General features: G+C 38.3%; 1 protein-coding gene across 5 annotated transcripts in view; it reads left to right on the forward strand.

Annotated features, from left to right (window-relative positions):
• LOC110989890 (oxidation resistance protein 1-like) overlaps positions 1-13,570 on the forward strand; it is a 56,039-nt gene that overhangs the window by 38,755 nt on the left and 3,714 nt on the right. For all 5 annotated transcript variants that reach the window (XM_022254580.2, XM_087132317.1, XM_087132300.1 and 2 more), the window contains 5 exons: positions 7,748-7,919; positions 9,336-9,498; positions 11,407-11,529; positions 11,900-12,052; positions 13,274-13,446. In XM_022254580.2, coding sequence (XP_022110272.2) covers positions 7,748-7,919; positions 9,336-9,498; positions 11,407-11,529; positions 11,900-12,052; positions 13,274-13,446 — 784 coding nt within the window. The remainder of the gene's footprint in view (positions 1-7,747; positions 7,920-9,335; positions 9,499-11,406; positions 11,530-11,899; positions 12,053-13,273; positions 13,447-13,570) is intronic.

Here is a 13,570-nt window from a genome sequence, read left to right on the forward strand (position 1 = left end):
ATTAAAACAAAGTAAATCTCGTGGTTTGCTGCAACTTAAACTTCTCATGCGAGAACATCGTGAATTTGAACAGTCAAAAGCATAAAAGGAAATTATTTACATTAGCACAGCCAAGCAGAATTAATTACACTGAAAATTAGCAAGCCGGCAAAAACATATTAATATGCGAAGAGGCAAATTATATTCGGCCGAGTATGATTACCTTAAGGAGCCAACACAAGAACAGAAGAAAATTAGGCCCCGCCCAGTCAGTGCCATGGCTAAAAGAGCGCGGTCGTCGGGCCAAGCACCTCTGCACCAGAACAGCCCAGTTCAGACAGGCAGGTCAGTGTCGATCCCCGAGATTCGGCTTCCACATGGAGCCACGACACTCCAGGGTCCACGGTCCCTCAGCGGTGTCAGCCTTGGCCACGGTGCGGCAGTAATCGAGGCGTAGACGACAAGGAGGTGCTGACCCAACGCCGGCTATTTCGAAACGCACATGTTAAAAGCATATAGGCACTGACTGAGAGCGAAATCAATGACTACGGAGTCTTTTATAGGTTTTTGGAACGTACGTAAATTCACACGTACCTTTTCAAGGAGACACAAAAGGATTTGGATCAACTGGGATCGTAACAGTCTTGTCCACTGATCAGACCGCCTACATGTACATGTGTGTACTTGAATGGTATTAGTGTATTACTGGTACATGTATATACATGTAGTAGTACTTGGAATTGTCATCAATCACTGTTTGTACACCAGTAACAGGACATGAATATGCAACTTGTACCAGGATATGAATATGCAACTTGTCCAGGATGGCAATAGAATCAGACTTACGGTACATGCACATGTAGTTGTGTGTGTTCAGATGCTGAGCAGGTGTGATAGATGGACCGCTACCGATAGTATCTGCAATATATACTTTGGTATACATTGCATGTACCGGGGTATATCCAGATTTGACTGTGTGTCCCTGCACGTCATCAACTACAGATTTGGTTCACCATCACTGGGAGGATGTATGGCATTTACCTTTTCCTGTACAAGCCTGTGATCTTACTGCAGCCACTCAGAGTCCAGTTTCTCTAATTGATGGACTTGTAAGAGAGGTACATGTACCAGCATTACTTGGTACGCTTACATTAGAGCTATGTGTAACTTGCATGCATGGATGTGCATGGAATTCATTGACAAGTGTAGGCGTACTGTTGGTGTGCAGAGGTGAGTGAGAGAATGGGTGTATTGAGTTTTCACAGTGCAGGTTCATCGTCAGTTCTCCTTGAGGAGATCAATGATGTGTACACGTAGTCAGTAGTTGTATGGCTGTGTATGTTTGTGTCAAGCATATCGCATTGGCGTTTCTTGAGAGACAAGTAGGATGTGAGTATTGATTACTGTGAGGTAAATTTCCTTTGGACACCTTTGATTTCTTATTAGAGATGCTAATCGGAGTGGATTTGTTTCTGTAATGTTATGTGTTCACTGTACAAAGCGGCTGTTTGTGTGATTGCTTGTGTGTGTACACTTCTCTGCAATGACTAATTTAGAAGTTTAATTTTACATGTTTTACTTTGAATTGCATTTCATGTACATTTACGTGTACAATGTACATGGAGTGGAGTTATTTCAATTTGTTCCCTATATTTACACTGTAAAATGCACCATTTTTGACTACACTATTATGGACATGGTTCATCAAACTTTCACTGAAGTACATTAAATTGTATGTGTAGCACCAAGCAGTGAAATGAAACATCTCTTGAGGGATTTTGGAAGATGAAGGGTTTTGAAGGATTTGTTACATTCCAGTTCAAATACTAGACACCACTTCTGTGCAGTGTGACATGAAATGTTCTCTCACCTTTGGAGAGTCTATTCAGTGGCTATGAAGAGGCTGCTGAAGTTCTAATTGCATGCAAATGTTCAAGTGTTCATGAGGATGTTGGATACAAGGTTTTTCATCAAAAATGCTTAGGGTATATTTATGATATGTGATCTGTTCCTATGGAATCTGGACAAACTAGCACAGACAAAATTAAATACGTCACTGTGGGCTATGCTGTGGGGTAAAAATCCTCTCCTGCTATTATAAGAAAGGGTAAAGTTACAATTTACATGAAGATTTTATTGGAAACCTAGAATAACTGGAGAAATCAAAAATATAATATATGGTCATTTGGAGGTGTGCCTAACTGCCTAAATTCTTTGAAATCCTCCAGCAATTCCTGTCATTATTTTGAGGCAGTGGAAATGGCATTCTTGAGCTGTGCGGTTGATTCAAAAGAAATATCGGGCTGAATTTGTGCTTGACTAAGCATAAACAACATAAGGTCCAATCCACGACCTTCACGTATGGCATCCTTCTAAATCAGCCTTGCACTTTTGCCATACACCCTGAATCCTCCAAATTCCTCCACTTTACCGAGAAGGATTTGGGAGGGTTAGGGTTAATAAAACTGATGTCATAGATACCAAAATATAAGGATCAAAACTTTCAGAGTTTAAAGAGTGTAAAGGTCCATCTACATGTACTAACGAGATATTTGATACTTCAAATGCAATCATTTGCCAATTACATGTAACATCCAAATTTCACAAGGAACTACTGTATATCTGAGAGAAGTTAGAAATTTTTCCAGCAAGCAGTAGTTTAATATCAGTGGCATAAAAGTGCTAATTGCAAAATAACAGTGGGTCACTGCCGACTACACCATGAGTAACCAAGCAGCAAACAAGGAGAAAAATAGGAAAACACTTTTTTCTCCTTTTTTAATACGATGCATATTGTAGGCAACACAGAAGAGGTCTGCAGTCTTTAAACAATCAAAGGACCAAATTCAGTTTGGTAATTGAGTGCACACCTGGAGGAATATTCTTGTTTGAAAAATCAATATGTGTAGTTAACAATCAGTCTGAGGGTTTTATTTACTGTGGGCAGATACATGTACCGGTATCATGCACATGCAACTTCATGTAATGCTGTTCTGAACTTTCATTGCTTACTGAATTGCAAATCTACAATATCAACAACGTATATGTAGTACTTGTGTGTGATAAGAATGTGCTAAATGAAATCCACTCCATGAAGTCTACGCAAACGAAGATTAATGAGCCTTACTCACAAGAGAGAAATATTGATTTTAGTGAATGGACATGTACATAATGCACAGTATTGAACACGTTAAAAAGCTGTCTTTGCAATGTATCACTATTTCAGTTGGACAAATTTGAACATGGACCAAATATGTATACATGTACCATAAAGGCTGAAAATGTAATTTGGCTGCACAATTTGGCACAGTTTTACTATTTTCACGTGCTGTCAACTGTATTTAACAAACCATGTTTGTTTACATTGTTTACAAACCATGGATAAATTCAAAACAATTCATTTCCACACTTTAGAAGACAAATTTTGTACAAATTAAGAAAAGCTTCTGTCATTGATGGAAGTATTGATATTTGACAAAACACAATAGAAAACTTGGTGCACCATTCATGGACTCATTATTAAAATGTCCTTTGACGGACACAGCTGGGCAGGCCTGTACATCAGTACAGTACAGGTGATGAGGTGGATTGTCTGACAGATAACAAAAAAGTTCACACCATTAAGGTTCAGCTCTTCATTCTTGTATCATGGAACTTCCATGGCACCATATGGATTCCAGTGCATACATGCATGTGTACACAACAAGGTTTCTGGAACCAGGTAAATTATATACATAACCTAAGTCAACATGTACAGTACATGTAGCGGTATCTGCCTCATTCTCAACCAGAACCTTACTGTTATACAGGTATAAGGATTAAAAAAAAACAGAACAAGAAAAGGTATTGGGACCCTCAAAAATGTTTAACATTAGGCTTGGACTTAATTGCATTTTTTTCTTATTCTGTGTTATTCATCTAAAAAAAACATGATTATTATTTGAAGTACTGTACCGGTATATATGTATGTACATTGTATGGGTGTTATGTTACTAAAAGCAGCAACAATAAACTAACATTCAGGAGGAATACAATCAAGCATGGACCAATATGGAGATTGTTGTCAACATGGCAAATTCCATGAACTGTAGAAGTAATATCATTTATCAACCCATTCAAATATTATTTATGTCAGAGAATATTAAAAAGCAAAGATTAAATTTGCTACCTCTTGGGGGCAAGAATGCTGTAGTATTCCAAGCATGCTCCAACACATGAAACTATCAGATAAAAATGACACAAGCTCTTGGGTAATAACCGGGACAAAACACACCCCTGTAAAACATCATTTGGGACTTCCATTTAGACATTATAAACTGCTGGTTCCTGGTACATTAACAATGACAGCGACAATAATAAAACATTAAAGGAGTTTGGCTGCGTACATTGTACATGTACGGTAGGTTTCATGTTACCAAGTGCAAGTTGACATTCTGTCGTATCAATGTGCTCTAGGTATTGGATGACTCAAACCACAAAGAATGAAATTAAAAATAAACATACTGGTATGATGGTTTTATAATTGAAAAGGTGTCTGTACATATTTCAAACACTTTGATAAATACCTGGTGTTGAAATTCCATACAGAGTTTGCCAGTAATTTGATATAAATTTAGGGATCGTAAGTTGGTATTGTTTGATATTGAAAATAATGCTACTATACGTCCAAGCCTGTGTGTGTGTCACGCTAGTGCTGTTTGTATCAAGAGGCCAATTTCATTGTTTACTCACATAGATACTTGAAGAGGAAGATGACACACACGCTCTTCCAATTTTATGCCTGGCATTTACATTCTAAAAATATCAGATGGAATGTAACGCCACCAATTTATGGAATCCCAGTAAGTTGTCTACAAGCAGACACCAGATGGAATTCATGAAGGAAGTAATGTTGTAGCTTACGATGCACTATGCTGTGTTGTAATTACTGGTCCTACGTGGGCAAATGACAGGATGATGACTTACCTCAAAATGTACTTGGGATTTGGCATTAGATGTCAGGGGTGGGTGCTATCAGAGTAATCCTGGACAACCTCCCCTCCCTCCCAATGACCGTACATCCCCTACATGTACCTGTATGTGTATCTTGCCAGGCATTCAAGTTTTCCTTGGATCAGCCGATTTCCTTGTTTTTCACTTCACACTCATACCATTGAAAATTGAAAAACATTATACAAAGTCTTGTAAAGATATGAGTTTCCTTGTTTTTGTCAAAGTCCAAGTTGCATGCCTTTGAACAAGAACTAAAAAGGTAATTAGCAGTAGGTTCAACCATGGATCAGCAGATGAAGGATTGGCCTACAATGTAGCACAGTGCGATCAATTGTACATGTATCCACCAATCTTGTCCAACATAAACATGTACAGTGTACATGTGCATATACCGGTACAAGGAAGAAGTGAAGATTATCATCATGACAGGCTGAGAAAGCTGATAAGCATAACTGGAAAAATGCCGGTTGACTTCTACACACTTGTACAAGTCATTGTTTGTACATATTGTGACTACCTGCACAATTTACAAAAAAAGTATAACTCCGCTGCCAAAGCCAAAGGATTTTGGGAAAGCTCTGTAAATCAACCTGTAGAGCCATTGAATGTGGTTGCAGGTGATATTCGTTCATTGTCTTCAGCTTTGAAGCCTTACATACCAGTAGATGTACTATTGTATTTCAAAGGACAAGTGAATTGTGGAGTGACCGGTCAAAATATTACATGGGTCAATTGGTCTGAAGGTTTCATGAGCCAGAAGATTTCAATGTTAACTTTTCTTCAGGGTATCTTTGTACATTGTCGTTTATCCCGGTGTGCTATTTCCAGCATTTATCCTGGTGTGCTTTTTTCCAGCATTTATCCCGGTGTGCTATTTCCAGCATTTATCCCGGTGTGCTATTTCCAGCATTTATCCCGGTGTGCTTTTTTCCAGCATTTATCCCGGTGTGCTTTTTTTTCCAGCATTTATCCCGGTGTGCTATTTCCAGCATTTATCCCAGTGTGCTATTTCCAGCATTTATCCCAGTGTGCTTTTTTCCACCGGAAATCCTTTTAATGAAAGAAGTGGAAACTGAAACTAGTGCCACTTGACCTTGTCCCCTCCTTCCTCCATGGTCAAACTAATTCCAAAGTTCAGTCACAGAGTGTCTGATAGAGGGCATAATCACTTTTGTCGCCTTTCTACCTGTACTCAGTCAACTGCTTTCACACCGTCCGAGTTATATTCAGAAATCAATTCATCATGCACTGGCCTGGGTTCTGACTCTACCAACAGAACATCTTGCTGAATGTTCAAAATAATCCATGGAATAACATGGAAACACAAATATTGAAATGCAAATATTGACACACAAGGTTCCTATTTGCAACTTTTCCTCCATACTTATTGAGTTTGTCATCTATATGTACATGTATGGAAAATTGCAGACATTCCAGGAACCTTTGGTACTGCAGAAAGTACATGTAATTATTACAACGTGTTACGAGGTGATTGATAATGATACCAGTATACTCAAGTCTCCTACAGATGTGTGAGTATCCAATTAACGAATGGGTGAAACCCTTGGGTTATGTACACATTCTTCATTTAGCAAACAGAAATCGGAACACGGTACTCTGGATTATAAGTGATGTTCATTTAAATTTGACTGAACTTGTATTGGATTTGCAGGTAAGCTGCTAATGAAACTTGCTAAAATTACAAAAAGTTCTTATAGATTACAGTGACCTCTGGATTGAAAGTTGCTTTTTATTTCATTCACATTATCATGCTGGTGTATTTGAATGTATTTAAATGCACTTGTGAAATAACAGTTTTGACATGGCTGAAACTCAGAATACTGCTGGTACATAAACTGTAGATCTATATATGAAACATGTACATGTATTTGTACATACATGTACATGTACATGTAGTTATTACACTCCCATGATAAGAGGAAGTTAATTTAGGAATAGGGAGTTTAGGTTTTTAAAACCAAAACCTTTAGTAAATTGTAGTAAATCTGTACCTTTCATCAAAGGACAGCATTTGCCTACAGCTGTCCAATTTTGCTTTTGTTTGGTTCATCTTTGCAGCACATTGTTAGAACTGTACATGTAGGTTTTCATCTTTTATTGGTGAAAGAAGTTTGAACACCTTCATGACCTTGATTTTTTCTTTCAGTAAGTATAAAGTGTCCCCTACACATTCACATGTAATGAGCCATTGCATGTTACAGAGAGTAACAACTAAGCAAGCATTACTCCTAACCTAACCCCATAGGCATTTTGGCTTAGAACCCAGAGTGAATCCTCCAAATGTTTAGCATATATGTATGTGTCTTCAAGCTTTCTGCACGTGTGATTTGGTTGCATGTTTTTTTTTTTTTTTAAATCTTTAAGAAGCGGAATTATTCCATAACTGTAAAATAAATTGAATGGGCCTAGCAAGGTCACATGTGGATTATTTGAATTGAAATGGCAGGGTATGTGTGTACAGAGCATGTATAGTCCTTGCACTATGCCGGTGCATAAATACTGGTATGCACATGTATGTACCATATATGTTGAATCTGCTTAAACAGTCTGTCTTGGTACATGGGTACAGCCTAACTTATTACTCAACCTGCAGTGCCTGGATGTCAAGCACACAACTGAACAAGTGTCTCAAGACAAGTCCCTGATGATGACTAAAGTCAAATTTGCCAGTGGAAGTACCATCAACTGTTTATGTTCTTTGGGCCGTATTTCATCACCTTGTATCTTTACTTGTCTCTATTTACCGTACCTCCAGAATACCTTCCTAAGCCTGCTCAGCGCTATGAAGACCCGCCCCTTTACCTGTGTTTGCGAGTTGGTAAGCCCATGAGCAAGACCTTCCCTGTTGCTATTTCTGACACCAAGGAAGCCGCTTCCAAACACAACCAGAAACTACCTGAATACTGGTTTGCAATACCCCGAGAAAAGTGAGTACAAATTTTGTTGGACAAAACTCTCACTTCTAAAGTCCGGTTCATACTTCTTCCAAAAGTGAACACAAATGCAAATTTGTTAGGGTCAGATCAAATATTCACGCTGCAAATTTGTAAAAAGTTGAACACATTTTACCTCGAGCCAAATTTTGCTGCAAATCTTTTGTGACATCATTATCTTAAAGGTAGTGAACACCATTGTTTTTTGTTGTAATTTCACAAGATTGACTGATTACGGTGTGTAATATTCACTGCAACTTACAATGTACATTCCACTGAGTTGTTTCATGTTTGAGTCAACTACTTTGTGAAAAATCAAGAAAAACAGCGTGGCATTTACAACGCTTAAATCGAAGGTCTTGTAATTTATCTTGTGTGATATCTATGGATTACAGGGTATTTGTAGTAAGTGAACAACATGCGCGGGGTCAGGATGGGAAACAGGCATGACAGGTTCTCATTCCTTTAAAAAGGAGCCATTTCATCGGCTAGGACTAATCAGTGAATTTACCCTGGAGTAATGTGCCTCCTCGACAATGTAGCGTTGCAGGTTCATAAAAAACTTCATCCAGGAACGCAGTTGACTGGTCCACGAACAAGTAGGCCGATGTGAAAATGCACATGCCCATGTGATCGTGCTTAATGACCGCACTTTCATATCAGTTTACCTATCAAAAGAAAGTCTAAAAACTCTTATAGTTGATTCACTAATAATTGTAAGCAAAGCAGAAATTATGTCTTGAAACACGAGAGGTTTAATTTGTGGAAATCGTACTTTTTGTTGACGAAAATCCCTTTCATCATTCTGTTTGGAACAGCCACCGTATTTGGATCATACCATTGTCCTCATTTACAATGCTTTTGGTGAATTTCTGTCAGTATATTTTAAGCTGCTTTTGGGTTTATCCATTCATTAATGGAAACTCCCACAACATCTGCAAACACTACAAACAAGAAAATTGCCGCCTGTTAAAGAATGTAATGTGAGAAATAAAATGAACTCTTTTACAATGGTCGGCCAACCATCTTAAAAAAAAAGACAACAAAATTTCTGTTTTCTCAAAAATTACAGCATTCCTGGCAGAAAGATTTGACAGACTGATTGAGGCTGTTTTGTACTTTCTTTCTAGTAAGATATTTCAGGATTATACGGTAGTCTGATTTGGGGGATTTTACCAATGGTGTACACTACCTTTAATAGGCACTCATTTTTTGTGAGTCACTGTCCATGTTACGGTAGGTTTCCTCCATGTACATACTGTACATGGACATGCTTAATGGCACATTCCAAGAACACAAGCTTGTCCATTCTTCAATCCTGTATACCATGTAATGGCTTCTATAAAAACAACAACTGTCTTTTTCCATACTCGGTGACCCACTTGCTCTTCCTTGTTTCCTCCATCCCAGGGCAGACAACCTGTATGCATTCTTTCTGCAATGGTCTCCAGATGTCTACGGGAAGGAGGGTAACCAGGATGATGTTGGTTTTGTTGCTGTTGATGAGGAGCTAGAGTCCAGCCTGGAGGTCATTGAGGATTTCTTTGAGGAGCCCATCGGAAAGGATTGGGAGGTCAGACGTCTTCCACTGTGTTGTTTGTGTCTTTTCTTTTTTGAAAAGAAAAATTCATTCATAATTTCTATTCCAGGGTCTGTCATTGTTAAATGAAAAGTGAGTTTCATAAAGTAATTAAATCAAATACTTTTTACTTGCATGCTCTGAAGAGCTTAGTCTTTGTATATTTTTAGGTTAATTCATTCATCATCAGGAATTTTGTCTCCCATCAAATCACCTAAACCAAAAATATGTAAATGCTTTTCAACTAGAAATGCTGCCAACAGTGTCGATCACCAGAAAGTACAAGGACTTTCTGACTATTCATCCAGAGAGCAGCAGCAATCACTGGAAGTTTCTCTTTAAAGCAACAATTCCAAAATTTCTCATTACATACCGAAACATTCTTAATATGAATGACACACATCTGTGACCACATACAGCACGTAGAATTCCGGAAATTTATCAATGAACTGGAAAACTGTGATATGTATAAGAATCAATAGATCCAACCAATCACAGACTGGGTTTAAAGTCCAGGGTAGTTTAGGGCAGTATTTAATACAGAGGACTTCCGGTTTCATTCTTTTGTGTTAGTTTCATTTTGTTAGTTTCATTTTTCTGCGAGGACTTGATCTGTTTGCAGCATATATTTTACTTTCTATTCTCTGCCTGGATGACAAGTAATTGAAAAGGCACTGGATCTTCAGTGATGCACATTTCTTTAGTTCTGTCGGAGATCAATTTTGTTCAGTTGGATTCAGTTCTAAAAAGGATGTGGTACTGGTAGTTTCATTCTAGTTGTCTCTACAATTGTGCATACTCACTCCACTCCACTTGGTTGAAGACAGGATTTCAACTTTCTGTCAGGAATATTCGACCAAAATCTTTGGCTGTGGACGTTGTGGATACAATCGTCTTGTAAGCTGTTTGTTCCAGAGATGTTTGAAAGAGTTGGTGACATTTTCATTTGGATTTCATCCAGACTTCACAAAGTACCCTTGGATTAATCTGTAGTTAACTGTGGAATTCCAGACTTGATTGAGTTTGGGCGCTACTTGCAAACTGTCTTCCTCATGGGGTGTATTTCTGTGAAGGGAAATAAGATGAAGAGACTTGAAGAGGAAGTGTATGTGTGCTCGGAGGAGTTTCAGAAATGGTGGCAACATCCACCAGATCCATCCTTAATTTCTTACAAGAATATGGTATGATCAGGGTTTGCTTTTCGTTCTTCTTTTGGTTGCTTCTTTTCAATTGTTATTTTCATCTTTATTTTCATCAGTAGGATTCAGGATTTTCCTGATTGACTGTCATGTCCTTTAATCAGAAACATGTGAAAAAATATGTTCATTTGTGACAGGAAAGATAAAGTAATTGAAGAGACTTTCGAACTCAATATCACATCAAAGTGATGTGAATTTCAGTATTATTTTTTAACCCATTGCTTCAAAATGTCCAGTACTTCATTACTGGACATGAAGCAGAGGGTACGTATAACTCTGTGGCAAAAATCTAATTTGACAAGAGGTAAGATATTTGTGCTTGTAGATTTGTGTATGTACATGTATATTTGCAAATAAGTTACATCTGTTAACAAATAACTACATTGACCCGGAAAATACACCTATTCAGAAGGAAAGCCCATTAGGCTTATGAAAGCTAGAAGGTAATACTGACACTAAAAACGATCATCCCAGCCAGATGGTTGAAGTAGAGCACTTGGTAAAATAGTGGCCAAAATGGTCATCTAGTAGTTCAAATGGTCATCTAGTGGTTCAAAAGGTGGCCAGCTTTTTATACAAATGATATTCTGTGGCTTATACATAAGTCACTAGAGTACTTGACGCTCATTCCAGTGGTTTCTAGTTCATACCCTGCTTCAATTTTTCCCACTTCTAAATTCTTTGTTTTTCCCTCTCCCATCAGATTATCACCAAAGAGGAAGCCAATCGTCGGCGGATGACCATCTTAGAATGCGAGATGAACCTGCCGCTACCTGAACTAGAAGGAGCAACCAGTATTCTTTTAGCACCTGAACATGTCAGGAAGGTATGGAAAACTACATGGAAGCGTAAAATTGCCATTAACAGACTCAAATATTTTGCAGGCAGGAGCAATTAATAAGATACTATGTACTTGGAGTCCTACCAAAAAGGTCTTAGAACAGCCAGCATCATCATTCCATGGTGCTGACTTAATTTTGTCACCATGTGAAACCTGAAATCTTGCACCATATTAGAGCACATTCTTGATAAGGGATGGTTATCAGTTGAAAGCATTTCAAACCTTATTGAAAGCTTAATCTCCACACTAAATGTTGGGGACACCTATGACATTCAAGTACTTACAGCTTTCATTTTGAAGCTCTAGGGTAAACCCTCCTTTTCAACCTTCCTTGTCAATATCCCTCCCCCTACAGCTCACTAAACAGCTTCCTGCAAGAACAGAGGGTTATAGCTGGAAGAACATCTATAGTACAGCAGAACACGGCTACAGCTTACGCAACCTGTATCGTTGTATGAGTGGCATTGATAGCCCAGTGCTCATGGTCATCAGGGACTCCAGTGGAATGGTAAAAACAAGAATAGAAATCTTTCCGCAGTAATCTCACAACCAGAAACGGCAGTCATTGCTGCAGATGTCCCACACCTGTACACAGATGGCACGCAAAAAAATGCTGCTTTGCAAAAGTAAAAGACTAAAATCTCTGATCTCTGACTAAAATCTGGTTCCATGTTTGTCTTCTAATTTTTAGGCAACCTAATCTATTCATTGTAGATGGATATTGCATGTGCCATGCTGAACACAATTTGATTCCCCGGTTTGAGGTTCCTCTTTCACCAGAAAATTGAACTCTGAAATGAAAACTAGCTCTTGTCCATGAAGGAAAATCAACTTTAGGCCCACAATAACAAGAGCGCTATTATTGTCACCACCTGTTGTACATGAATTTCTGCAGAGGAAATCATAAACATGGTGGACCCAATTTTTTAATGGCTGACACAAGTTGGAAGTGAGTGGAGAGTGGTGTGACTGATACATGTATTATGAATGGCTGTGAAAAATTGAAACCATTTTGGCGGAAAATTTTACTGTGAAAAAGATTTCCCATTTGCCAGAAAATACTATCTTTACAAGATTGGTATTCAAATAATGTTTACCTTCAAAGACAAATGGAAGCTTTTCTCTTCAAAAGACTTAGGCTGGGTTATTCAGTGGGCGCAGCAAAGCTTAAGAACAAAATCAAAAACACATATTTAGGCTCTCAAAATAGCACCAGGAAACATACATACACAAATGTAAGACAGGTTTTAAGTTTGAGCATAATTTTCTCTCAATAACTAGTTTGGAGAAAACTTCAAATTAGCTCCTTTATTGCATTGTAAAGCACAGATCAGAATAAGCTTTGAGGTTCCACAGGACTGTGATAATATTGTGATTAGAGTAGGGCCTATTAAGCAATGGTGCCTAGGACTTTAATTGCCATATATTTGCATAATACTCCTCTGACTTACATTGCAAAGCATGTCAAAGAAGTGATGCAGTACTTCCTTAAGAATGTCTACAATAAAAATGGATATTAATGTTAAGCTCTAGGAGACATCCAGATTTGAATTCAGATCCAGCACCCTCAAATTATCTCAAAAGCATCTGTCTTCAAGTTCCTTAATCATTTTAAGTCATTTGAAGTCATTTTCTCGCTGACAGGTTGTAGAGCCAGTCTAAAATCTTTGCTAAAAATAACCAAGCTTCAACAATAATGTTCACACCACATTTTCATATACCTCGTCAGATATTTGGTGCACTCTCTCCCTGCGCTGTGAGAGTCAGCGAGCATTACTATGGTACTGGCGAAACCTTTCTCTTTAACTTCATCGACTGGGATCTCAACGTGTACAGGTGGACAGGTGAAAACAACTTCTTCATCAAGGGAAACTACAACAGTTTAACTCTGGGAGGCGGAGAGTAAGTGATAATCTTCTATCACTGCAACATTCTGTTCCTTATAATGCCCTATACGGCCTCTGTACAGGTGTTTGTAGAGAGTTGCGACATGGATGTCTCAGTTGTTGGAACCAAAATGGCGGAT

This window comes from Acanthaster planci, linkage group LG02, assembly GCF_054643075.1.
Source record: "Acanthaster planci isolate LZ-2023a linkage group LG02, COTS_SCS, whole genome shotgun sequence".
Classification (NCBI taxonomy): domain Eukaryota; kingdom Metazoa; phylum Echinodermata; class Asteroidea; order Valvatida; family Acanthasteridae; genus Acanthaster; species Acanthaster planci.